At 49.9% G+C, this 27,516-nt stretch overlaps 1 protein-coding gene across 1 annotated transcript in view; it reads right to left on the bottom strand.

Moving 5' to 3' along the window:
• ELMO1 (engulfment and cell motility 1) overlaps positions 1-27,516 on the bottom strand; it is a 341,907-nt gene that overhangs the window by 23,817 nt on the left and 290,574 nt on the right. Inside the window, exon 18 of the mRNA XM_090287018.1 lies at positions 5,794-5,957. Within this exon, the coding sequence (XP_090143144.1) occupies positions 5,794-5,957 (164 nt within the window). The remainder of the gene's footprint in view (positions 1-5,793; positions 5,958-27,516) is intronic.

The following is a 27,516-nucleotide window of genomic DNA, read 5'->3' as shown; positions in this document are numbered from 1 at the left end:
AAGACTCACTCGGTTCTGCCGTGACAATAAATCTCTGGTCGCATCCTCCCACCCTCAGCAGGTGAACTCGGGGACGAGGTTTGTGACCTGATCAAACACGCACGATTACAGTTCCACAGCAAACACCGAGTCCTGGCCGAACCTCAGGAGCACATTTTGCTTTCAATTCTGTCGTTTACAAATGGGAATAACACATTGTCCCAGATTCTGGCCCACAGACATTGGGATAATGATGAAATAAATTAAGGATTATTTGCATCCTGTCTCAGGCTAACATAATGCAATTTGGTTTTCAAAGCACTGCGCTATGAAGATATCACAATAGAGTTCAGTGATTCTTAAAATCTATTTTTCAAGAGCAGAGATTTTTTTTCTATCCTGTGAAATTTCATGTAGTTCTCTAGCATTTGAGTCTCGGAAAGCTAGAGCTGCCCTTGGTGGAGCTAAACAGGGAGAATGGAGCTCAGTCCTCAGAGCAGGGTTGAAAGTTTTGATTAGCTCATAGGTCTAGAACTCAAAGGCTAGGACTTTAATCTCGGCTCTGCCCAAGGGGAGCCTTTCACACAGTGGCTCTAGGTCTCCGTTTCCTCACCTGTGAAATGGGGAAAAGCATTTTTTCTGGGAAATCGCCGTGACTCCCAAAGGAGACAGTGTGAGAGCAAGTCTCCCTCAGCATTAGGCAGGAGGGCAAGGCAGTGCTGCGTTTGATTATATTCTCCAAACGCTCCCTATTAAACAGCACTCAAGGCTCACGCATCCGCAACCCTGAACTCAGGTGCTGTCTTCCCATGGTGCTCCATTCCCAGGTGGGGAAGGCACGGTTTCACCGGCTTTGTTTTGATCAGTATTCCCCTACATCTATCTAAGGGCCTGGTGAGCCAATAAAAGGAAGATGATTAAAAGTGGAAGGTAAATGAGAGTGTGAAGAGCCAGTCCAGGTTGAGCAAAGTGACAATTCCAAGTCCAGGCTGTACATGGCAGACAGTGCCATACACAGAAGACAGAAAAACAGCATTCTAGACCGGTGAGAGTCTTTCCTGGACCCGAGGTCTGCCCTACTGAGCTGCTCCCCAGGGCTCATCTAGCATAGAGGATGGCCAACTTGTTCTGTAAAAGGCTTTGTGGGCCATACGCTGTCTGTTGTAGCTACTGACCTTAACTCTGAAGCGAACGGATGTGGCCGGATGCCAATAAAACTCTAGTTACTGAAACAGCAGTCTGCCGGAGGTGGCCCCAGAGCTCTGGTTTACTGACCCCTGGTATACAAGGGCACCGTGGAGACTCAGGGCTGAGGCACAGGCTCTGTGTCACGGAAACTGCTCTGTCCTGTCTCAACATGGGAGGGCCTCCACGCTCAGTCCTTGCACCTCTTCTGCTGTTTGTATTGTAGAGTCCTGGCTCTAAATACCAACTTCATCCTGACAACGACCAGATTTATACTTCTAATCTTGACTTCTCAGCTGAACTCCAAACGCATCAACCCAACCATCTGCTTGGAGGTCTCCCAGACACCACAAGCTCGAGGGGTCTGAACCTGTTCCACCCCCTCTGTCTTTTCGGGTTTAACCCCAGACCTGGGATCACCCTTGACTCCTCTCTTGCGCTTGCACCCCACATTTAATCAATGAGGAAACACCTTTGTTTCTTATCTTCCAAATCTATCTACTGTGAAGACTCTCCTTCTCATCACCTCTGACTTGGATTATTGAAATAACTTCCTAACTTGCCTCCCCATACAGCACCAAGAGGGGCCATTTAAAACGTAAGTCAGAGCATGCTTGTCCTGAGCTCGGAATTCTCACTGGCACCCCAACAGGGCCCTAAGCCCTCAGGCTCGTGAACGCCAGGCTGGCCTTGCCTCCCAGGGTGCCCCTGCTCGCTTGTTTTGCTCCAGCCACACTGGCCTCCTCTGTTCATGGAGCACCCGGCCCTGCTCCTGCCTCAGGGCCTTTGCACTGGCAGTTCTCGCTGCTGGGATACCCTTCTCCCAAACACACGCAGAGCCCACTCCCTTCATCTCTTACACATCTTTACTCAGATGTCACTATCCCAAGCAGAGGGATCTGCTCTGACAATTTTATTTAGAATGATTAATGCTCCATTTTCCTTACCCAGCTCTATATTTTCATTGCCTATATCTTTTAAAAATTAGGCTATCATCCTATTTACCATGTTTCTTGTCTATTTCTCCCACTGAAATATAATCACAGTGGGGGGTGAGAAGTGTGTCTGTTCTCTTTACTGCTGAGTCACCAACACAGAGCATAGTACCTGGCACGGGGCAGGCACTTCTTAGGCCTTTGTCAAGTGCATTAAACACTGAGAATTATGCGAGGGACCAGACCGTCCCAGTGGCACAGGCTATGCAGACGTCTGGAGCACGCCTCTGGTCCATCTGCAGGGAGGATGCAGATTTGCGGGAGAGCCTGGTTTCTGGCTCTGTCTGTTCCTCCTTTTGCCGGCTCCCCGACTCTTCCCGCACTTCCGGAGCTAAGGCGAGGCATACACACAGACATTCACGGTGTCAGTGTTGCCACTTACACACGGACAGTGTGACAACGCGTGAAATTCGGGTTACGGGCTGATAATCAGGGCGACCATTTCTCTGAGGGGCCGCCCGGTGTCAGGCATATGCTAACGATGCGAAGTGCTTCTCAGACACTCCCGTGACTCCTCATGACAACCCAAGGATGGAGATGCTTTTATCAGCTTCGTGTAAGACATGAAGAAAACAGGCTGAGGAGGGGTTACAGAAGTCATTCAGAGAGCACGTGTGTAAGTGGCCGCCTTGGAATGCGCCCCAACCCCTGTGAGCTCCGGAGCCTGGGTGGCCACACTTCACTACTGTAGTCACTGGTGGGTGTCCTATAGCCCCCCTCCACAGTCCCATAGCGCTCAATGACCTATTTTTGGACTATTCAAACTTTTTATATGAACTCAGATTACTTGTGTAGGTGGACTTATCTTCCCTATGAAGCCATGTAAAGTAGAAAATAACAAATACCTTCTCTCTGAAATCATTAGTCAAGAACTAAGAAACAAAACAGAACCTTCAGCCTGTTGAACACGTGTTCCGCCCAATAGTTGCGTACACGGGGTTTGCATTTTCCTTCTCAAGAAGCGTAAGTGCCTTATAAAATGAGCTGTATGCCTCCTGGTGGCCCCGCGTGACCACCACGCTGCAGAATCAGGCACAGAGGCAGCCGGACGGGGGCAGGGGCCAGAGGCAGGCGGGAGAGCGGGGCCCCAGCCAAGTCACTGTCCCCATCTGCAAAATGAAGAGCTTGTACTGCATGGCCTTAAAGGCGCTTCTCCGCTCTCAGGTGCCAGTATCTATTCTAATCCCTGAACTTGAGTCAGACACATCCCCTTTGCCCTCTTACGACAACTGCCCCACGAATGCCGCCTCCAGCAGAGCTCTGAGCAGATGGCTTGGCAACCCCTCCAACCCAGCTTTGAAGTCTGGGACAGTTGGGACCAGGACTCTCTGGTTCTCTGCCTGTCCCAGCAGCTCAGACAGGGTCTGGCAGGTAGGGGTTGCTCAATACATATTTGTTACGTGAATGAATAAGCAAGGAGGCCTGGTTTGTGCCTTGTCATTGAGGACTTAGGTTTATGCTGTGAGCTGTGTGGGCAGCACTTAGACTTTCTGCAGCCCCATGATGAGTTCCTGTCTAGTAGCTTCTTCTAACAGATAAAAAAAAAAAAAAAAAAAAAAAAAAAAGAGAGAGAGAGAAGCTAGATGCTGGCTCCTGCCTGCCCATTTCTGTGGCTGGGATAACTAATGACCGGGCTGGGGTATGCCTCGCTCTCTAAATGCCGTATGTTCTGACGAGTCTCTAGGACTTAAATGCAACTATACCCAGAACCATGACTGCTTTTCCATCCCACGGCCATGTGACGGTGCCAAAGTCATACACGTGAAGGAGAGTTCCTTCGCATTGACAGTGCTTCTCCTGACAGCATCCCTGCAAAGACAAGAGCTTCTTGGAGGGAAGGAAAGAAGAACTTCAGGTCACAGGCAGAGCCTTGGGAAGTAGAGCTGTGACGCCAAAGCGGGAGCAAAGTAGTCCCACTTGACTGGCAGTTAACATCCTTCCTTGGGAAACAGTCATGGTCAAACATTAATTTAGAATCACTCGGCCTTGACTGAAGTGGTTCCTCAAGTCTCCCTTTAGGTTTTAAGAACGGAAGCCAAAAGCACAGCAAAGCCGCCTTGCGCTTACCCAGCTGCTGAAGCAGATGTCATAAAATCCAGCGTTTCAGTGTTACAGGCCCTGGCATGGCGCAAGGCACCACTGTCCTTCCCTGCAAGGGAGACACTGTAGTCCCGAGGAGGCCGCCACTTATCCGAAGGGCTTTCTGCTCAGTATTTCTGGCTGTCACCTTGTCACTGAGGACCCCTGCAAAGCCGCAGCAGTGCAGCGTGGAAGAATGGCTGGTGCTCAGTGCAGGTGTCCCTGTGGGTTTCCAGACACTTCGGAAACATCCCCGTCTCCCCCCACTGCCTAACTTCAATCCCTGTGAGAATTGGCAGTTCTGCTCTGCCGTTTCTAAAGGTGACTCTGAAGGTTCAGAAAAGAACATCAAGCCGCTGTTATAGCTCGGCTGCTGTCTTTTCTCACCTGTGCACTCCTTAGAACCTTATCTTAATCTGGCACTTGGCAAAGGAACTCTGGAGAGGCAGACAAAACATTCATGGAGGGATTAGCAGGCTGAACTTCAAGTCCTGGTTCTTCCGCCTGCCGACTAGGTCCTCCGCTGTCTAGACTATATCCTGGTCCTCACACGGGAATAGGGACTGCTTATCTCTCAGGGCCATGAGAAAATGAAACAGCAGAAGGAGGGGCTTCGCAAATTGCCAAGCATTACAAATGTCAACTATATAAGAGCAAGTAACAGAAAGAGGGGCAGAAAGAAAGAGAATCAGAAACAGAGAGACAGACAGACAAGACAGGTTTAAGACGGGCTTCACAATGACACACCTACGTTATAAGTTTGCGTCACATGAAAGTTGAGAAGCAGCCGCGTGCAGTCTTCCGAGGGCAGAATGAGAAAGAGGGTCTTTATCCTCCACCCCCCTCCCTAGTTCCTTCCTTGTAAATTATAAGGGTGACAAAACCAACCTAGCTCCTAGGAAAGGACAAGGGAGGGTCAACAGGCCAGTGCTAAGAAAAGGTGAAGTGAACCTACAGTCTTCATGCCCGAGGCTCAGCACATCTTAAAGATGGAGACACATGGAACCTTACGACTGCTGCTGGTGGGTCCGATGCCACGGAAGTCCTATAAAAAGGGAGCCGCTCCCTGTCTGCCTTGGGCCTCTAGGTTGACAGTCGCAAGAGCGCTGTGACGGGATGCCAAGCGAGTGGTCCATCCCTCCCACGCACATGACTTAAGAGTTTAGATTGCTTTCATGAGGCTGGGCCACAGCACCTTGCCACCCAAAGGCACCTATATAAAATATAGCTTCTCAGGCAAAAGAATTAGTTCCCAGTGTTAGAAAAGGTCCTCAAACTTTTAGCCACCACTCCTCAGAGGGCTCATCCATGACTGGGACACTTCCTGGTTCAGATTCTTTGACCAGCGCCTGTGTCCACCGGTCCCCCAAGCCTACCCCCGCCCAGCCTTCCTCAGGGGCCTGCTCAGTCTTCCTGAATGGACCGAGATCGTCCGGGATGTCTTTTGTTGGCCTTCCGTAAAGCGTTCCCAACACAGCCTGGCTGTGAGAGAGGCTTTCACTCTAGAAGTGGCGGGCCAGAGCTTTGGAGGTGACGGAGGCGCTGGGGAACTTACAAAATCGGGCGAGACTGGAAATCCTCCTGGTTCATCCTCTCAGACTGGCGGATTTTCAGGATCTCGGTGTAGCTCAGGTTCTGCAGTTTGCTCTTGAACTGGTCCAGGGAGCTAGGCTTGGTTGTAAGAGCTCGCATCACCTGCTCCTTCACCACCTGCATTACCTGCAGATTAAAGGAAGACCATGACATTCTGGGGTTCGCCCTGCCCATTCAGAAAAGTCTCCAGGGAACAGCTCCCTGCCTCTGGGAACCCCTTTGGGTGCGCGCTCGGCCCAAACCTTGAGCGTGCTTTGCCAAAGAGTAAACTACTATCATGTGTATCTTCTTCTTCTTCTTCTTCTTATTATTATTATTTTTTTGTATCATTGGAACTACAGAGAGGACATGGGCTGGAGCCGAGGACAGAGAGGCCTGGTGTAGGAGGGGTGCTCCCTTGGATCCCTATGTTATGGGATGGCTACTGAACCAACATTGGAAGCCATGCAAACTCAAGCATGAAAGGAGTCCAGGCACCAGCTAGACGTCTGCACTGCATGAGCGTTGTTTTCTTTTCCAGGAGAAAAGCATCGAGACACAGTTGACGGGAAATCTGGTTGGTGCCAGTTCAAACGAATACAAACTGACATCCACCCCTGCCCCCCGCAGAATGCGTTCCCCATGTAGGGAAGGCGGGAGTGTTCATGCAAATGATGTGTCTGGAAACGTGCATGCGGCGCGGCCTCTTCAAGGTCCGGTAAATTAGAACAGACACATCCCATTGGAGGCCTCAAGAAAGCAGCGGGGGGCGGTAATCTGCTGCCTCAGGACGGATCCAGCCTACAGGCGGCAATTAACCGCTGGCCCAGCTACTGTGGACTCATCTTCACCTGGACAGAGAACGCGAGGAAAGACCAGAAGACAACATAGAAGCATCCAGGAGATTTAAATAATCTTAAAAAAAAATTTTTTTTTAATCCTCCCCCAAGGATATGTTTCTATGGATTTTAGAGAGAGCAAGGGAGCGAGACAAAGCGAGAGAAATGTCCATTGACTGCCCCCCATTGGTGCCCCACGGGCAATCCGACCCTCGACCTTCTGGTGGGTGGGATGATGCTCCAACCAGCTGAGCCACCTGGCCAGGCAAGATTTCCAATAATCCTGCTGCTTCTTTTTTTCAACCCTCTGCGACAGATGATAAGGTATCTACTACATGCCAGATACTACGGTAGGCGCGTTCTATATGTTCCCTCTCTTAATCCACTCACGGATCTCTGAGGTAGATAGGGTATCATTCTATTTACATATGAAGAAACCGAGGCTTTGAAAGCAAAATTAAGCACCTAGTTTGAAATCATACAGCTGGTTGGTAGGTGGCTGAGCTGAGATTTTGACTCGGGGTTGTAGATACTCTGCTCCCCTGCCACCTGGCCTCCATCCTTGGGGCAGTGTTGTAACTTAAAGAGAAGAGAAACTCACAAGGGCGCCTCACTATATGCTGTAGTCTGTGGCAGGCACCCCGTTGCTCACCACCTCATGGGTCCTCCCTCCGACACAGCAGAGTGGGTGTTTGAAAGACAAGGAAGCCGATACTGAGAAGGACTGAGGACCGGTCCAAGGCCACACAGATCTGGCTGAACTCTAAGGGACTGACAGCCCAGGATGGCAGATCCAGCATGCACTTGACGTGGCCAGCCCGGGGGTCGTGCTCACCCTTTGTCACTGCAAACGTGATCCCAGGACACCCTTGTGGCTTCTAACCATTGTTCATTCAATAATTCACGTATGGTAGGGAGCGACTGCTCACTGACGGGTCCCACCAAGATGCCGTTTGCATGAAATGTTATTGTGATAGAGCTGACAGTTTTACAGCATGGAAAACGTGGTGGCAAGGTGACAGGAAAATCTCACCGCCTCAGGAAGTCGGAGGCACCTGCCATGTGCTCCCAGCCCTTGGCACTGGCTGAGCTCTGCTGAATGGCGTCTCCCCTCTCCCCCGGTGCAGGGGGCGAAGCGCCTTCCCAGGCTTCTTTCTCTAAGCGTGCATCTCTCTTATTCACCCAAGGACTGTCCAATGATCTGAAGGGGTCTAAGGACACTGGGAGGCAGAATGAGAAGGGGAATCCTCCTTGGCAGCAAAACTAAAACCTGTTACCCATCAGGTCTCAGGGGCACCCAGAGGCCCATGAGTCCCCTAGCCCAGGGACGCCAGGGATCTCTACTCTCTAGTCACCTGCATACCCATTGTTTGCATGCTGCTGTGCTCCCAGGAACATCTTGTCAACTGAAGATGACTGAAATCCCAGGGAAGTACAGAAGACAGCGTGAGAAATGACAGGTCTGTATCACGCACTCATGGATCTGTTGAATGCAGTAGGCACCGCCGCTCTCCAAGGACCCATGTGCCCCACCTGTCCTGCGACGTGGTTGCTGGTGACAGCTATGTAGTGAACACAGAAAGCCAACTGCCCTCCCTAGCTTTGCCCGATTAAAGTTTTCAGTCCCGTGGCTGGGCTGCTCCCTGTAGTTTAACACAGCTGGTCACTACCTTACATTCATCAAACTGTACTGATAAAAGCCATTAACAAACTTTTCTTGAGAAGCATGATTTGTGAAGCCAACACAGTGAACATTAATGAGTACTCAGCACGTGTCTATACTGCACATTCAGAGATGACTGAAGTCCGGCCCTTGCCTTCTGTGAACTAACGGTCTGGTAAGTGAGCTAGACATGGGCAAAGATCATTCCAACAGAAGTGTGGGCATGCCAGAGAAGATGGACCGATGGACTTGGTCGGCAGGGGGGAGGCTTTTTTCGGAGGAGACATCATCTGGGATTTGCAGGAAGAACGTGTGTCCAATGGTGTGGGAACAGATGACTGACTTAGATTCTTCTCCGCCTGAGCGCTGTTGACCAGAGCTGTATCTGAACTGGGACCAGCTGCATAATCATTGTTCCGTGTCCCCAGGATAATGACAGAAAGGAACGCTGCCAGTTGACCTTCCACCTAATCTGTTCTCTTTTTCACTCAAGCAAAATACTAAATTGGGGACGCTTTACAGCATTTGAAATCGTGACCATCTTACATCATACAGTGTAAACAGCTTAAGTCTGGTCCTGACTGATCTATGACACCTTGCGGTTCCATGTGGGGGACACCTTGGACGCTGCCCCTTTTCCCATTCAGAGAAACTCAGAGTTGAGCAAAGGAGATAATTATTACTTTTCATTGTCATCTGACCCTGTGGTAGGAGGCAGGACAAACAGCAGAGATAAAGACACAGTGGTTAAAATACCAAAAACGAAGCAGCGATTTTAAAACAGAATCAGGTTAAAGCCGGGAGAGTTTTAGACATCGCTCCACTTCCTGCATTTCACAGATGAGAAAACGAAAACTCAGAGGACTGGGTGGTTCCCTGCATCATGCGTTTCCTCAAGGGGCTGTCACAGAAATGACCATCACCAGAGCACCTCTGACGGGACACAACGGTCCCACTCCTGACCAGTCAGTGTCCTTCCCCAGACTTCTCAGACTTGGGGCAGAGCTGAAGGGGGTGCGTCTCCTCTCCAACTGAGACCTGTCAGTGTCCCTTACTCCACGGGAGAGTGACAGCTGATGAGATCGCTGCCGGTAGAATCAGCCAGAAGAAAGGCAGATGTGTGCGTGGAGCGTTAATAAAGGCTAAGCCCTCTTCACCCATAAAGTCAGCCCAACCGTGGCATTTGGTGGTTTGAATGGGATTCTTATCGCCTGCAACCGTAAGTCCCTGAGAATACAGTGAAGACCAAGAAGACACAAGCTTGCGGGGCTGAGGCTGCCCGGATCCAGGAGCAGTACGAGAAGGAAGCTGGACAGAAAGAACAGAGCTCCTCCAACGAGGAACAACTTTGGGAAATCATCGTCATGACATTCTCCTGGTTGTACCTTTGCATGGGAAGGCTAGTAACCCTTACGTAGCTCCTGCTTATATCTTAGGCTTAAAATCCACAGCGAGAGCTTCATTCCTTTAGCTTTAGACTCTGATCCCAGCGAGATGCCAGAATTCCCAAGTGGAACAACCCTTTACACTCGCCACAATCACTTATCCTTCAGTTTCCAGAAGATACAGGCCATTTTCCAAGAGTAGGCTGATGAGATGAGGGGGAGGAGGCTGGCTTGGCACCTGGCTCCAGAGAGAGGGATTCGGGAGGTTAGTGTACAGCACAGACCAGGTTTGCGAGGAACAAGCCTGGCTTTGCCAACGTCACTTCAGTCTTTCTCGGCACCGTCCCCAAGAAGTTCTATGGTCACTCTGTGCATCAAGGAAAATGATCCCAGCAAGAGATGTCATTGATTTTTTAAAGAAGACAAAGGAGTTCTATAGATCAAAGGAATCCTCTATTCCTTTGCAAAGTATCTTCTACAAGAGCTACAATTAATGGTATTAAATCTCTGTTAATGCTCCATGTGCATGATTTAAATCAACACTCTGACAACTACCATCTTTAACTCTGTCCTCTTTGGAAAGTATCAGACCTTTTATCATTGTTTGAGAAATCTATGGACGATGTTGCAGAGGCATCAGCAAATCAATGAACTTGAAGCTTCTTAATTACAGCATGTGGTTTGCCGCAGACATCAAAGAAGTCACGCTCTCAGAATCTGCATTCACTGTTGGAGCTGCCTGATCACTTCATCAAGGTCTGAACGGTGCCTGTGGAGTGTTTCTGGAGTTCTCGGATCATGTGTTCTCTGATTTACCGTCACATGTTACAAAAGAAGCCAGAGTCCCTCGGTATCCACAGGGGTCCAGGATCCCCTGTGGACACGCAAATCCACGATGCTCAAGTGCATTCTGTAAAGTGATGTAGGACGTAGTCAGTCAGCCCTCCGCATCTGTTTCAACAGCCCGTCCAGGGGACTCGGATGCACACTCAAGTGGGAGAACCCCGATCTCGGCCAACATCTAGTGCCACCTCTGAGCCTTCAGTGTGGCATCTACGGTGACTCTCATCGTATCACTAGGAAGCAGTTAGGGTAGCTGCTGGTGTACCTGTCACCCCACCTAGACTGTCAATCCCAGAGCGCAGGAACGGCTGCTCATTTGTCTTTGTGGACCACAGATCTTAATTCAGTATCTTTCAGACTGAAATATTGATCGACGTGTTCAATGCCAAAGGTCCTTTGGCTCCCGCTTGGCGTCTCTAGAATTAAACAAACGCATCCTTCACAGAATTAGAAGGCTGCTGACCTGGTTTACAAAGCCTTGGCACGGCATCTGAGGGTCCCGGAGGCCGTCTGGGCTTCTCTCCCAGGCTGCGCGGGCGCAGGGGACCGGTGGCTGAGCGGGGGGTTTCTGCAGAAGCCACAGCAGTACAGGTTGCTGGGCACAGCCAGGAACAGGGGTCAGTTCACCCAATCAGGGGTGCCCCGTGAAACAAACTTATCCTCATGATGAAGAAAAAAGGCTGTCTTGGGGAAGACAGAGACCAACACAGCCCAGCTTCAAAATGGCTCCTGTGGGAGGTTTCATGGCCGCACTTTGGGACGGCCCGTTTTCTTCCCAGGAATGCTCCGTACACAAACCACAATGCCCGGAGGGCGTGGTCTGGGGAAGGGAGACCCCAAGGGCTCTTGTGTAGGCAGGATAACTTCCCAGAGGCTGGGAGCATTTGGGGGGGGCTACTCTCCAAGGTTAGGAGTGGGGAGAAGTGGCCTTGCCCAGAAACAGTAGGAGAGGTTAGGGTAACAGCTGGAGACTCACCTGTCGGGGACAATTACTGTCCCAGATGCAGACAGCTAACACCCCCCACCTGCTTCCTGCCCAGACGTCTCTGAAATTAGGACACCTTCTGGAAACTAGAGACGGTTTTACGTTGCAGTTTTGCACAGCTGGGGAGTGAACGGCCAAGGCCAGCCCCTGCCGAGGAGGGTTTTTGCTGAGCGGTGTCGAGTGTATTAAATGAAGGGCCCAGGGAGCAGCATTTCAGTTTTCTGTATTTACTGTGGGGCGGGGTGGCACGGAGCAGAGGCTGGCAGACTCCATGAAGGGCCATGCTGCGTCTGTTGTCCTGACTCAGCTCCGCCGTGGTGGCAGGAAAGTGGCTACAGACAAGTAAATGAGTGGGCGTGGCTGTGTTCCGCTAAAACTTGATTTAAACAACCCGGTGGGGGGCTGGATTTGGCCTGCAGGCGTGGGCTGCAAGCCCCTGCTTTAGAGTCGGGCAGCGCTCAGCCAAAGTGCCCCCCATCCCTCAGCTGGGCAAATCGCCCGGCGTCTCTGGACTTGCTTCCTTATCTAGGCAGTGAAGGCGACCATCACTTGTCAGGACTCAGAGGGGCAGAGCATTTACCGCAATGCAGCATACCCACCATCAGGAGGTTTCCTGGGAACCGCCGTCCGAAAGACATAAACCTTCTGGCGGCACCAAAACAGCCTCCCAACGACAGAGGGTCTGTAACATGTGCAGGGCATCCGGGATTATGACGTGCCGGCTGCACTGGACAGAACTGATCCAACAGAGAGGAGAGCTATGTTTTAAAGAACACAGTGTTCTTGCCTCTCCCCCTGAATGGTTTCAGGGCCTTGAAGGTACTTTGGCCCATCTTTGCTCTCCCCCGTCGCCACCCCTCCCACGGGGGTCTGACCCGGGCAGGCTCCTGGGGGGAGGGCTGGCTCCCCAGGGCCCGTGGGGTCAGGCTGAATGGAAGTGTGCAGACACTCTTTGGATGTCCCAGAGCTCTGCTCAGCGGGATGCCACCTCCAGCTCCCTCTTGACTCCATCTGTGTCCTCAATTACACAGGAGGTTTTGAAACATTTTGTTTGTTAGTAAATGCAAAAAAGCTTCTCTGCACATCACGAAGGACGGGTCTAAAGGTGGCACGCAGGAAGAGTTAAGACTTCGCCAGCCACGTCACTTGTGCCCGCGTTTCTCCAGGGGATCGCTAACAGCCCCCTGAGCCCCGAGCTCCTGCGGTCATCTGTCCGCGTGGGCAGTGGTGACCGCCCTCAGAGCCAGAGGCCAGTGCTGTGCGCGATGTGGGCCGTGAGGCCACCGTCACCGCTCGTCTCTAAGATGGCTTGCCGCGCGCATCACGTCAACAGCCAAGATATGTCCCCGAGAGCCGAGAAGAAGGGTTCACTGCAGACGCAGAGTCTGGAATACAAACTGCAGACAGTCAAGGCCTGCTCTCGGGGCACCGGATCCCTGGCAAACGACGGAAAACTATGCAGCAATGAGCAAAGTGACGGAAACACCTTGGCTTGGGGACCTGTGTGTTCATTAAGGTTGGGAATTTCGCTCTGAGGGTCCCAGTTTTCAGGAGCAGTGTGATACCGACACACTTTCCGAATATCTGCTTCTTCCCTTGACCCCTCCCTGGACTCCTGCTCCATCACTTGTCCTGGTTACTTGCAGGCTCGGACTTCAGCTCTGCCCTCTAGCCCCTCCTCAGAGAGCTGGGAACGTTTCCAAAAGGCAAACCTGGTCACATCGTTCACCTGCTCAAACCCCACACACGTGCGCGTGTGTCCACAGTGGCATCATTCACAGTAGCCAAGACACGAAAACAGCCTGTGTGTCTTCTGACGACAGGAGGAAGACGATGTGGCACAACTATACAGAGCAATGCCACTCGGCCGTAAGAAAGGATGAAATGCTGCCACTTGTGACAACATGGGTTCATCCTGAGAGCATCATGCTAAGTGAAATACGTCAGGTGGAAAAGGGCAAGAACCATGGGATGTCACTCCTGTGTGGCATATCAAGCAGAAGGCAGCAAACGAATGAACAAAACAAACTCACAGACACAGACAACAGCAGGGTGGTCACCAGAGGGAAGTGGGGAAGGAAGAAGGTCAAAGGGATCACACCGGGTAGTGAGCACACAATGTAATACGCAGATGATGTATTACAGAACTATACCCTTGAGACCTATATAATCTTATTAAGCAATGTCACCCCAATACATTTAATTAAATTAAAAACTCCCACAGTGGCCCAGCACTGCCTGCAGGTGAAGACCATCCTCTCTAGGGTGACCACATGGCCCCTGGGGGTGGCGTTCCACCCCGCCCCCCACCCCCACCCCAGAGCATGCCTCCTGCTGGCCCCGCCCCTTGTGCTCCATGGTCTAACCCTGCTGAGACCATCTCAGCATTCTGAACATCCCCCCACCCCCGTGCCTTCCTGTGTGCTCTTCCTTCCACCTGTGACTGAAACCCTCCTCTAAAACCCACTCATCCTTCAAGTCTAGACATCCTTCCCTGACCCGCTGCCTGCCCCCAAAGCTGGTGTTACTGCCACCTACCGTCCCCTCATTGGATTGTACCATAATGCCATGACCGGTGTCCCCTTGCTTACTAGTATATACAGAATGTGTACAACCCAATCATGCATTAGTTGTTGAGAAAATATCCACTTAATCTATGACTGGTGGACTCGCCAAGGGATTAAAACAAAAAAATAGCCTCTAACATCAGTCATTCTTGACCCTCACTCTACAACACACTGAGAACGTGCCTTTGCCTGACTTCACCCCTAGGGACGCTGACTCGTTTGGTCTGGAATGGGTGCTGGGCACTGGTCATGCTTTACAAAGCCCCCTGGGGACCATTCATGTGAAGTTGGGGTCGCGCGCTTCTGGGCTAAAGGAGGAAGTGTAAGAAGGAGGGAAGGAGCCGGGACTGCTCCACTGTAGACAAAAGGAGGAGGGACATGCTCCCTGACCTCCAGTCCCCAGCGCCACTTACAGATGAGGAGCCGAGCCCTCAGCCTGTCACTGTCCTCAGCTCCCTCAGGCTTGGTCCCCTTGTACTGATGGCACGGACAGGATGCGCGGTCTCGCCTGGGACAGCCTGAGAGAGGGTCAGGAGCCCCCGCCCCACAGAGCATGCTCGGGCTGGCCCCTCAGAAGCCACCACCCCTTGGGGACCAGACCGCTTTCCCTGGGCTGCTTCTCGCCAAGGCAGCCACCGTGGCGAGGACGCCTGCCTTCGTGGATGTCCTCGGGTGGGGACCGCTTTAGCAAGGGCGGCCACCGTCTTCCTGATGAGCCAGTGCCCGGTGCCTCGGCAGCAGCCAGCATCAGTGTTCCCAGACACGGGCCTGCAGCCTCCGTGCCAATGCTGAGCCGGCAAGCCTGTGTGTGGCGGGGTGCAGACGGCACGGGGAGCCTGCCAGCGGACTATTATTAGAGAGAGGACAAAAGGTGACTTTCTAACCGTACGCGGATTGCAGAACAGATGGCCCTGGGGCAGTGAGGAAGGGAGCTCGCTGCTCAGCACCCCACTCCCTTGCTGGAGAACGCCCACTGGATTTCAGCGGCTGGTAAATTCGGAATCAGACGGCAGGGGGTAGCGATGCTCAGGCAGCTTCGAGCGTCCTGACTATCTGATCATAATCCAAATTGAGAGCTTTGAGGGCTCCGCCATCAGCCCCCACACAGCTCCCTGTGCCACGCCTGAGCCAGTGGCTCCACCTGCCCACGCTGGCTGGGTGAACTCGCACCTTAGAGACAAAGATACATGGCCCTAACCTGATGCCTGCTCCTCACCAGAAGGCATTTTAATTTAAGGGTTACGGCATCTTTATAGCCAGTATTAAAACAAACAAAAAAAAAACAACCCTTTCCATCAGCAATTTATCTTCAAATCCATTAGGGCTGGGATGGCTGAAGATCCAGGATATGGACACACCATCCCCCTTTCAGTGTCCACAGGAAGTGACTCGAGAGAGGAGCGGGGAAAGGTGAGGCGTGGGACCGCCGCCTTCTCTCCGCAGGCTGCCCTTGAGGCCGAGCTGTGGGGCCGGGCTGCCTGTCCCCACCGAAAGGGACTCATTAATACAGCGGTCAGCTTACAGTCGCTGGTCCGCTACCTGAAGGCCCCGTTTGACCACAGGAAGCTCCTCTCTCTGTGTCTGACGGAGCTTCCAGCAAGCCACGTCTGCACAAATCACATTAGCGGGTGGTATAACCAACATGTCAAGCAAGGCGATCAAAGTCTGTGAGCGCGCGTGGGGAGAGAGGCAGAAACTAACAGGGCCGGTTTTCTTGCAAAGCAGGTTGAAAAACTCTTCCGGTAGGGTTCATTAGGGTTGGGGGAAATGGCTGCAGATGCTTCACAACTACGCTACTGACGGTTTTTTAAGGCTGGCTTGTCGAACTTCGCCACACTTGGCCAGGTATGGGCAAGGCGAGCGACGTCTATTGTCAATCTTCTGAAAGTTACGAAGACTGAGCTTCTTGCTGGGCAGGTCTCCCACAATGGGGGTGCTGGGGAAGTGCTGTTCTCTTGCAGCTACGGCTGACCGCGTGGGGGTGGAGGCGGGGGAGGACGGACTCTTGGGGGGAGCACACCAAAGGCAGGGGAGGAATTTCATTAAAGAAGTAACAGGCGAGAAAGGATTTTTCTTTTTTAAGCTACACAATCATGAAGCCAAAAAAAAAATGGTGCTGAATGATCCGAAGCATCCTGTTGTTTTTGTGGGTGGGTGAGTGGCATCCACAGATACCCCTAAACATGGCGGGCTGCTTACCAACCAATCTGAGGTCAACTCAGCGCCCCTTCTTCACTCACTCACTGGTAAGACTTGAAAAACAGGAGGGAACGGTAACTGTCTGCTCACCTGCTCCCCTCCCCTGGTGCATCTGAACCTCTATGGATGGTGGGATTTTACCCAGTTCATCTCTATGTGTCTAGCATCTAATATCAGTTTCATACATAGCTGCAGAGTGAACGACTAACCTAAAAGGAAAATGGACAGAAAAATACCACTGGGCATAGATAAATCAGCTTCAAACTACTCTAAAATTAGCCCCATTTAAGAAATAAATGAACTGTCTACTGTTTCACATGGAGGGTGAAACCTTAACCTCACACATTTAGATCTCCCAGCGTGCTTTGCATAAGCTATTAAACAGTGACAAATGAAATGGGACAGTCTGCCCCTCTGGGGGAGAGAGTGAGTAAACCTCTCGTAAGCAGGCTGCTCAGGCAAGACCAGGGGGGCACTTGGGGTGGGAGAGGCAGGGTCTAGCTCCTAGAAGTTGACTCTACCACCAGGCAAGGTGGCCGAACTGAAGTGGAATCAGAATCACCGCTGGGGCAGGTCACTGCGGACGGACCATGCCAGCAAAATGAAAGTGTTGCTGCTGCTGCTCAGCAGACGGACGGGGCTGGGGAGACGGGGGGGACTTAAAATTTCACAGAGTCCACTGGTCTGAACTCTGACACAGACAGGGAGGGGCTGTTCTTTTCATCCTCCTTCCAATATTCTTCTGAGTAGTCATCAACCCAACAGTGCGATGTTTGAAATGGAGGGCTCTTTTTTTGTTGTTGTTAAAGATTTTATTTATTATTTTTAGAGGGAGACGGAGGGACGGAGAAAGAGAGGGAGAGAAATGTCAATGTGTGGTTGCTTCTCATGCGCCCCCAACTGGGGACCTGGCCTGCAACCCAGGCATGTGCCCTGACTGGTCATCAAGCCAGCAGCACTTTGGTTCACAGGCCGACACTCAGTCCACTGAGCCACGCCAGCCGGGGCAAACGAAGAGTTCTTGGCTGAGAAATTTAAAACATCATGGTATGCATTTTAATTTCCAAATCAATTCACAATCAAAAGACTATCTTACGGGTAAAGGCGTTTTGATTTTCTAAATTTTATGTAATAAGTTGTCCGTTCCTGGTATTGCGTTAGACGCGTTAGGAGCACATATTCAATTACTCAATTCTGTATTAGCTCTGCTAACTCTTCTGAGGCATCTCGCACATGCTCGTCGCTGGGAAGATGCTGGCAACACGAAAGAGCCAGGTCCAGAGCTGCCCCTTGCAAAACTCAAGGTCAGAGAGGGCAAGGGAGGTTGTAAACAAATACTAATAGTGGACCTTAATGGGTGCTTTTATGGGTGTGGGTTGTCAATATAATTTGGGGACGGGGTGAACAGAGGGATTATCTAGCACAGCACAGGCTTTGATGCACACAAATGTATCGCTATTCTCAGCCCTTTGCCTCAACAGCTGCGCCCTCAGAGCGTATTGAAATCACATATTCATTACTGTCTCCCCGGAGGTACTTGGACCCTTTGAAAAGAGAGACTATACCTCATCTGTCTTTATCACTAGTGGGTTTCACAGTTTCTCAGACCTGGACAATGTCCCCCTCGGTCCAGTAAGCCGAAGGTCAAGCAGATTTTATTTCTGAGTTACATGTTAAAAAATGATCTCTGGGGAGCCTTAGAAAGGCTTGGGGTCGAACCTCTGTGACAGTTCCGAGCAGAGGGCGGGAGAGGGCTGGCAACAGTAGCAAAGAGAGACGCACTCTGGTTAGCACACCGCGCTCCCGACATTCTACGGGTCTCTTCCAGATGACTGTAAACTGGGTCACCTCATAAATCCCCAGGCCTCTTCCTGGTCACAGTCCATCGTAACGGTGTCCCAGGCCAGCAGAACACTTTCCAAACTAAAGTAATTGCGAGCCATTTGTTAACCTTCAAGGAGAACCTTATCGACCACTGCGGCCACCACTTGGAGACATGAAAACAGCCCAGCGTTCTGTGTCGGCAACACCCTGACAGGTATTTCGGGGTTTAGAGCCAGTGCACCCAAGGAAGATCGGAAAGGGTTTTTATGTGTTGCCACTTGATATGTCTTCCTCTCTGCTCCTCCGTTACCCCCTGCACATCTGGATGAAGGTAGCTGTCCTCACAGTTCCTAAAGATCCACGGGGTCTGCTGTGTTTTCATCTGAATGCGGTCCCTTTCCTTAGGGACGGGCCCTTTGGAGGAAACAGCACAGGTGGCAATTCTGCGCCCCATACACCTTCATTCCTCTGTTCCTTGCCAATGACAGGCATTACTCATCTATCACGGCACATGTTTTTCTGATGAGCCCAGGACTCAACCTGCATGGAGCCACTACCAATCAGCTGAGTTTGGGGTTCACAATGGCACCAGTTCCCCATTGGTAACCCACAGTGGTAAGTAATAGAAAATCTTACCTAACACGTTTGACGGTTCCATAACTTTGGATGAGATTTTCTTAAGCATCCCAGTGCTCCCTAATGAAATTTCTTTGAGATCAAAGCCAGTGCTAACACCTCTGGATGGGGTGCACTGTCCACGGTAAGGACACTAGAACAGTGCCAAACACTCGGAAGGAGTGGACACATTTGTTAACTTAATGAAACAGTGGGAAGACAGGTCTCTTGGGTTAAATTATAGACGTTCTGATGTTGGACACAATCGCCTTTCTCCTTCAAATTTCAATGGTTTTAACTCTGGGAAAAACATTCTGATCATAACCGATGTTGCAGGGACTTTCTTAGAATTATAATTTGGGTGAAAGTAATGGAGAATTTTTTTTTTAGAAGTAGTATTTATTGCTATAGCACATATGCTCCTGTTTATTAAAAACAAATGAAATGATTTCCTAAAGGATCGAATTTGTTCTCAAGTCCGGTGATATTAAAGAGTCAATGTTCTGTTAACGTTTGGTTATTTTTGTAAAAGGAAAAAAGAGAAGAAAGTCATGCACCATGCAAAGTGCTAGAGCCAAAGCAAGCTTTAAAAAAGGTTAAGTACACGATGACAGCCTCAATTTCTTACTTTACAAAAGTATACATGTCATGGTGGATTTCACCACGAGTCCCATTCTTGAATTAGCAAACATATTTTTAAACTGCAAAGAAATGTAATATCCACCCCCTCTCTCATCCAGTCTTTTCGGATCAATAAAAGGGCAATTGCTCAAGATCACTTTGACTGTAGCAAAAGGTCGGAAACAAGCAGTGAGCGGCGGAGTCAGGCAGAACCGGGTTTGGTCCGTGGTGCTCTCCCTTCCCCATCTACGTGTCCTGGGACCAAGGTCTGAACCTCTCTGAGCCTCAGGTCCCCAGTAAAGTGGAGATTCCAGGCTAGACCTTGCTGCGTGGTGTAGAGATTTAAAAATGCCAAGCAGCTTTTATGAGACCAGATAAAAATGGTGACTATTGTTTATGTTTATTTACTTAAGGAGAGGCGTAGGAGGGGATCCATTGGAAGACCGGTCGAGATCAAACTCGGGAATCCTGAAACTGCCAAGTAGAAGAATTTGAACTGTATGTCGCAGGGAGTGGCGAAAAGGTTAGCTCTTTGAGCAGACCAAGGAAGTGATAAGGTCAAAGGCTAACTAATGACTGAGCCAGGATACCTGGTGGTGGCTTTGCATCCTTCTTCTTGTGCTGCCCCCTGTACCACCTTGGGCACATCCCCTCACCTCTCTGTATTTTCTGCTCCCCAAATGGGCATCCTGGTAGCTTATCAACGGAGCAATTTGGATGGGTTAGCAAAAACGTAAGCCCTCTAAACAAAGGGGTGTTTATCTTTAGGAAATAGATATTCCTAAAGTCTCTGGTACTTCAGAGATGTTCTCTGTTGGTAAGAGGGGGAAAGAGTCTGTTCTGGAAAAAATAAAAAACGTGTTGTGCAAGTTTTGGCATGCCACTCAAAGAACGGTGCCCCAAGGACAGCAGAGGTGTTTTCTCTAGGACTTCAAGATCAAGGTGTCTCTTCCTTCCTGCCCTACCCAAAGAACACAAAGCGGAAAAAGAATGCCAACCCAACACGGTGCCACAGGCAAACAAAACGAGGAGGAAAAACAGCGAGGAAGCACCCAAGTCAAGATCAATATTGCACTTCAAACCTTTTTCAGAGTAAACTTTTGTCGGGAGAGAAAAAGTAAAGCTAGAGACGTTTGCTCTTTTGGCATAACATCTCCAAAAGGAACATCTCAAGGTATTTTACTGACACCCGTGCGTTTCGCCTGAGACTGACGGGGAAGGCAGGGAGGCTCCGTAAGCTCGTTTATAGATGGCGAGGACCAAAGCACCGGGAGATGACGCAGGTGTACAGGGACGTCAATAACATGCCTGACACCCCACCCCGGGGGACATATCAAGAAACCAGCCCCGAAAGCACCGTCTGCCACAGAACCCGCCCCTTCCCCAGTTAGGATAACCGGAGTCATACTGGGGTTCCTAAAGGACTCCCTTTTCTCAAGAGCCCCCCACCTGAGCCCCCATCAGCCACCTTTCAGCGATTTGTCTTTGGCTAACTGGGTCCCCGAGATGGCGCTGCACACAGCTCCCTCCCGCACGCCATCAATCAGTGCCGAGCTAAGCAGGCTCCGGCCCCGGCTGAGAATACAGCGGCTCGGCTCATCGCCCAGCACCTAATGAGCCGGCGTGAGTGATGAGCACCGGGGAGAGAACGGGCCGGGGCGCGAGGCAGCTAAATGAGACTTGCTCCCTAGAGCACCCCTGGGAGGGCTGCGTGGCAAATCTGTCCATCCAGACTGTTGCAGACACACAGCAATTCCCCAACGCGGTGAAGCTTGCTAGCATTTAGTTAAAGTGTTAGATTGCAAGGGGGATCAAGTTTGGGTCCATTCAACACCGTCTGTGATATTGGCTAGATGTGTCTAAGCTGTAATAATTCTTATCCACTAACGGAAACCAACCAAACAAACAAGCAAGCAAGCAAGCCTGAAAGGTCCTGGATTACAAATAAGGATGCCTGCCATGTCTATGTCTTATTAACAAATGCTCAGGCTTTGCAAAAAAAAAAAAAAAAAAAAAAAAGGCATGGCGGTAGAAAATTGTTTTGTAAAGGCAGCCCATTATTTCATTATCTCTAAGATTAATGTTAGCGGGAGAAAGACGCTCCTGAGCCACATCCAAAGGGATTTATTTTTGAAATTATCAGAATATTAATAAGAGTTAGAGCTAGTCAGGGACAAACCCTAAGGATGTTCTGGGGTATACACGCACCCATAATAGACAGGGGGAAAGAGATAAATGAAGTTGAAAGAAAACTGGAACACTGAGGATTAACTAAATGGGTCATATTCTTTCCCACTTTCTTATTTTGATATATTTCCTAAGGTTCTTTAGCAATACAGAGTGGAAATACATGAGTGTTAGAAACAAGGAGATCTATGGTCACTTACGTACCATCTCTGAGGCTTAATTTCCTCCTCTGTAGAATGGGGATAATGCTTCAAAACACAGTTAGGCGGATTTAATCAGAAAAGGTAAACAGAAATACCTAAAACGCGAGCGTAATTACTGACACATAGTAGGTACTTCTGACACATAGTAGGTACTCAGTAACTATTAGTTTCCCCTTTGTTCTTCTTCACATTTATGGCATGTATCATGTCTCCCTTCTGCTATGGCTTACCTTGCAGGTCTTTGTTAAGCTGTGAAAGTTCCCCAGAGTCAAGATTTGTCCAAGTATCCACCTCCACAGCACCTTGCAGTCTGCTCGAGACAGATGCCACAGATGCTCCTGAAAACATGGCTCAATGACTGCACCCATCAGACAAGGGAGCGCCCCTATTTGTGTCCCAGATGGGCGCCCTCTGAGAGCAGAGAAGGACGCTCATGCCAACCTCCTCAGCCTGCGGCCCAGAAAGGATTCATGCGCAAAGACACGAAGCCAAGTGGGATCGACAACCTGCAGAGTTGGAAGGCCAGGCCGCTGTCTCCCAATCTTCCCACCTTGAGGCAGATCCCAAACTAGCGTGGGCTCGTGTTGGAAACCCAGGAGATCAAAGCAAGAAAGGTGCTCACAGCTGCGTCATGGCAAGTGACAGGTGACGTGGCCTCATCTGAAAGGAGGAAGGAAGGACCGAGGCACCGTGTGTTGCCCAGTGTGAGACAGAATGACTGATGAGGAGTTTCCTCCCCAGATTGGCACCTGCGTGGGGAACCTCTGGGAGGCGAACTTATACAAGAAGCAGTGTTTGCCTGGTGGCACCTTCACGCAGTGGGAAGAGCCTGGTTTTGGAGCTGGAGCGCTCCAGACTCTAAGCCTTTCCACTTACCCTTCCATGGTTCCAGTTTGTCACCTTTCACACGGACACAATAAGACCTCCCTCCCTGAGTGGCTGTAAAGACGAAATAAAACAAGGCACCTCGCACAGTGACTAGGACAGGTGTTCAGTATATATGGGTGAAGCCCCTCCTTTCTCCCAACAGACCAGAGGCTTAGCGTAGGTCATTCTTTTAATTTTACTTTCTTCTTAATCATTTCCAGCCATTAACGTCTTTGCATGAACAAGGAGATTAGGGGCCATTGCATTCCAGCCGAAACCGGTGATGATCTACCATCTCTTGGCATATATATGGCCCTTCAGCCCGCCTGCCGGAACCTGCAATATGGGGCTTTGATTATGGGCAACTGTTAAAATATGCCTACCGGCAAGGTTTTATAAATGCACATAATGTAAAAGTGTTCATCAAAATGCAAAGCACGATGTAAATATAACGTAAGCAGGGAAGTGGAAATATATCAGTTTGTATGAAGCAGTCTGGTTCTGTCTGTAAGGCAGCCCCGGGCCCTGAGCGCACCTCCCCGCCCTTTTAGCAGTAGAACCCTTTTTCAAGTCAACCTTATAAGTTCCCCAGTACGCACAGCAAACAGTCAAAGGCTAGGCCTGTCTGGGTGAAATGGGAGGAGGGGTTCTGGGCTCAGCTCCCCGCCCCCCACATCCCTCTAATCATGACTGTGAGACGCAGACCTGGACCCCAGGGGCTCCCGGGGGAGGGTGGCTGGGCCTCCCTGGCTTGGAGGGGACGCAGAACGCTGACATCCGCCTCGTACTTTCCTAGCAAAGTCAGAGTCACCACAGAGGAAGGACAGGTGTTCAGGGTTACTGAGCCACGTCGCCCACCGGGAGGACGAGGAGTGATGAGCTCAGCAGAGGCCAGAGCCGCGATCACAGCCGGGCTGGCTGCGATGGGCCTGGAGACAGTTTGCAAGGGTTCCGGGCAGAAGGAGAAATGCTGTGCGATCCGATGGCCGGGCGCCGCAGGCTGGGATCGCCGAGTGGTCTCCGAGGGAGCCTGATACGATCCTGAGGGTGCAATCAATTCCTGATTGTCCTGAAAGTTTTGTGAATACCATGGCTTCATTTATTTAAGGTGACTGACTCCTAATTCCAAATCCTGCTGCTAGCTGACAGTGTGACCTTGAGCAAGGACACTGGGATCCTGTTTCCTTATTCTGGGTGGGAATGCATTTCATAAAAAAGATCCTAAGCGCACTACGTATAAGCTGAAAAACGGTCGCACTTACCAACATTAAGGAGTTAGGATTTTTGTTTGAAGAAAGAAATTATTGGTAGGGAATGAAACAAATCAGAAACTGGGATTTAAATTATTGCAGAATCTAAAGCTGACCAGGGATTAGTACCTAGAATATAAAAAGAAAGAAGTAGATAAAAGAAACAAAAAGGGAGTTCTTGGAAGCGAGTGTCCAAACAGGTGAAAAGACACTTCAACTCACTGGGCATTTAAGGTATGAAATTAAAACAACAATAACATGCACTCTCAGCTATCGCAATGACCAGAATTTACAAGCTGGTCCACACCAAATGGTGGGGATGTAGGGAGAGAAGAATGTTCACGTGCTATTTCCAGTCAGAAAATCAAGCTTAAATTAAATATGCAAAAATCACATGACTCCAAGAGCCAACTCCTGGGCACACATCCCAGTAATAATTCTCACATAGGTCCCCGAGGGTCACAAATGAGAATGTCAGTGGCAGAATATTTTTGTGATAGTGAGGACCCAGAGGTAACGTGTGTATGTCCCCTGGGAAAGATACAAATAAAGTGGCGGGAATGCAGCAGATGAAATACTAGGCAAGTGTTGGAAGTCTATGCAGAAGCAGGAATATACCTGAGAACATACTGCTGAGTGAAAAAATAAAATTAAGTTCTCACTTGTTACAGTCTATTTCATTACAGATTTATCATTTGTGTAACTAACAATATATACAGAGTCAAAGAAGAAGAAATATTTTATAAGGACAGAGACTCATCTTCATTCCAGCATATTCAGGGGGTTCTCTATTGGGGGAGGGGAGTAGGTATAGGGGGCAGGGAAGAAGGGGAACAATATAACATAATAAGAGAAAAGTCTTGCACGGACTTACGGTGATAATAAGCTACGAACTGAACTGAGGACTATGCATAACTCAATTCTATATCCGACGGCCAATTAACTCTTAAAATATCGTTGAGTTCTTGTGAAGATTGAGTGAGATCTATAAGTCAGATTTCCCCGCAATATAGGAGGTCCTCAACACTTATTTGCTTCTCCCATGACTCTGAGAAAATAGAAAAGGAAGAGTTTTTTTTTCCCTCCGTTTCTCTAAGGATTTAATGACGGAAGTAAACAAGTCTCAGGAAGATGAGGTATAACAGTGGAACTAAGATTAATCCTCACGCCTGTTTACATAGGAGAATCACTCAAAGGACAGACAAAAAACTGCAGCTAACAGGCTCCTCCCTCCCCAGAATGGAGTGCATCACTGTCTCTGGGGGCGGAGGGGAGGCAGTGGGGGTGGGGCCGGGGTCTGCAGAGTGCTGTAAAGGACTGGCATTGGGCCTGAGGGGCTGTCCACTGTCATCTCGGCCACTTGTATCCTTTGCATCATTGCTTTTAGAAACGTTGACGGCTTTTGCTAAATAAAGCAGCACCGAATTGCTCAAGAAGAAATATATTCCAAACTATATGACTAGTGTACACAGTATGGCGCTCCATCTGCTCTTCCCAAATCCTTGAGTTTTAGAAAATAATGTGTAGATAGGTCTATAAATTGCTACCTCCAACAAAACAAAGCAGACTCCCTGAAGGAGGTATGGGGAAGTACGTGTTTCCTTTGGTTTATCTGTAGCAGGAAAGCTAATCCATAGGAGCAGGCAAATATGCATGCACGTATTCTTCATACACGCAACATCTGGGCTAAAATAAAAGACTGAGGGTGTACGTGATCCAAAGGATGGTTCAGTTACCTTACAGTAATTTAGCATCCATACTAAAAGTAACATGCTCAAAATGAGGGACTTGGCTTCACACAGCTCAGTATTCAAGCAAGGAAATGCGCACCTTGGATCGGCAGATCCCAGGAGGCTGAGAATGTAACTCTTTCTGTCAGACGTCACCATGTGCTTCATGGGATCCGGCATTTGGTGCATACTGATGGGAGCAGTCATTCATTTCTCTGTTTTATTTCTCGCACTACTGAGCACCACGAAGTCCCTGCCTTTTGCAGAGCTGCCCAGGGGACAGCTGCCCCGCTGGAGACCGTTGGTTCTGAAGGCCACCCGCAGTCAATCCCTGAACCAATGTCTCTCGCCAGCGGGTCAGGCTTGGACTGGCTTAGGGGAAGCAGCCTTTAGTCAAGCAGGATAAACGAGGGCTTTGAGGTCAGCTAACCCTGCACTTGAAATCTGGCTCTGTCACCCACTGGCTGAGCCTCAGTCCCGTCATCAGTGAAAGGGAATAATGGCCTCGACCCTGAAGGGCAGCTGTGAGAGTCAGCTAGTGGATGGACCACAGTGGGCCTGGGAAATAGGGAGTGAGGCTGCTGCCGCTCTGCGTGTGCTGGTACCTAGTCCTCCCGTGACAGCTCTGGGTCCCCAGTGCCCACAGAGCTCCAGGTCCCGTCCCTGAGCTCTGGGCTGCATACTGGACTCATGTGGGAGAGTTTCTACAGCCCAAGGCTCTCAGGAGAAAGAAGCCCGATTGGCAACTTGGCTGCAGCTGGAACAATCCATCTACCTCTTTCTGCTCCCCCATTCCCTGAAGTCCTTGCCCCTCTCATTGTTAAAGCCCTAGCCAGTGTATGACACTGATAACTCAGATTCAGTGGGATATTCAGAACTATAATGTGTTATCAATGGGAATTCTCCATGCCAGGCCAGAAGCTCCCTGCCGCCCATGGTATCAACAGGGGTCTGACCAGAACGCTTGGTCCCTCCCTTTGGGCGTAGTAGCCTGGACTAGTGACTGATAGCTTTCTCCTCCAAGGCCGGCCTTAGACTGCATCCTCTAGCCTGGTCTGCAGGGCCCAGAGCTCACCACTCTGCCCTGAGCAATCCGCCCCTTGGCCAAGCCACCCCAGAGCCAGCACAGAGGATTCTGGGCCTATTCAAAAAAGCATTTGTTGAACACAAGAGTCAGGTGGCCCATAACAATGAGCAACATCATGAATGACATGCATCACTCCTTATTTCTGCATGAGATGTGGAATGACTGAGGAGCCGGGCTACGGCTCAGTGCTGGCACTGTCAGCTGCATGACTTCTGGAGGGACAGGGAGCTCACATAGCGACGAAGAGTTTGTGTTTTCCTGTTCAGCTGATCTGTGGATATTCAAAACGACAGCCGTACCCTCCAGAACCACACGGTTCTTTGAAATTTAATTATAACATGATGCTCGGGTCTCCATTTATATCCTAAAACACAATCTCTCACCCAATCCATTAATGTACATATCTACATAATGAAATTCATGCATACATATGTGTGCACATCTTTTAATGAATATCAATAGATCACTATGGTTTTATGCATGAAAGGTTTAAAAAAAAACCTGGCATAGAACATATTGATATTAAATCTCTCTCCAAAATGGTAGTTTAAGAGCAAAACTTTGTGTGATTTTCTGCCATTTTACTTTTCTGTTGCTAGATTGACAACCTTGCTTCTCTTGAAATGTCACCTTATTCGAGAAGTCCTTTTTGAGTCCTCCATGAGCCACTGTCTTCTCTGTACACCCAAACCTCTTTGCCTAGCTCCTATGGGTCCCTCTTCCTTGCACCTGGTTCAAGGGTCAAGTGTAATTGTTTGTATACTACTGGCATTCAATAACTATCAACTGAGTTCTGCGGAACCCCTTATTTTCAACACAGAAAAGTCCCCAGAATGTTCTT

This window comes from Furipterus horrens, unplaced genomic scaffold, assembly GCF_987537825.1.
Source record: "Furipterus horrens unplaced genomic scaffold, mFurHor1.1.pri manual_scaffold_9, whole genome shotgun sequence".
NCBI classification, from domain to species: domain Eukaryota; kingdom Metazoa; phylum Chordata; class Mammalia; order Chiroptera; family Furipteridae; genus Furipterus; species Furipterus horrens.
Note: the sequence above shows the minus strand (reverse complement) of the source record. Positions and strands in the feature narration are given on the sequence as shown.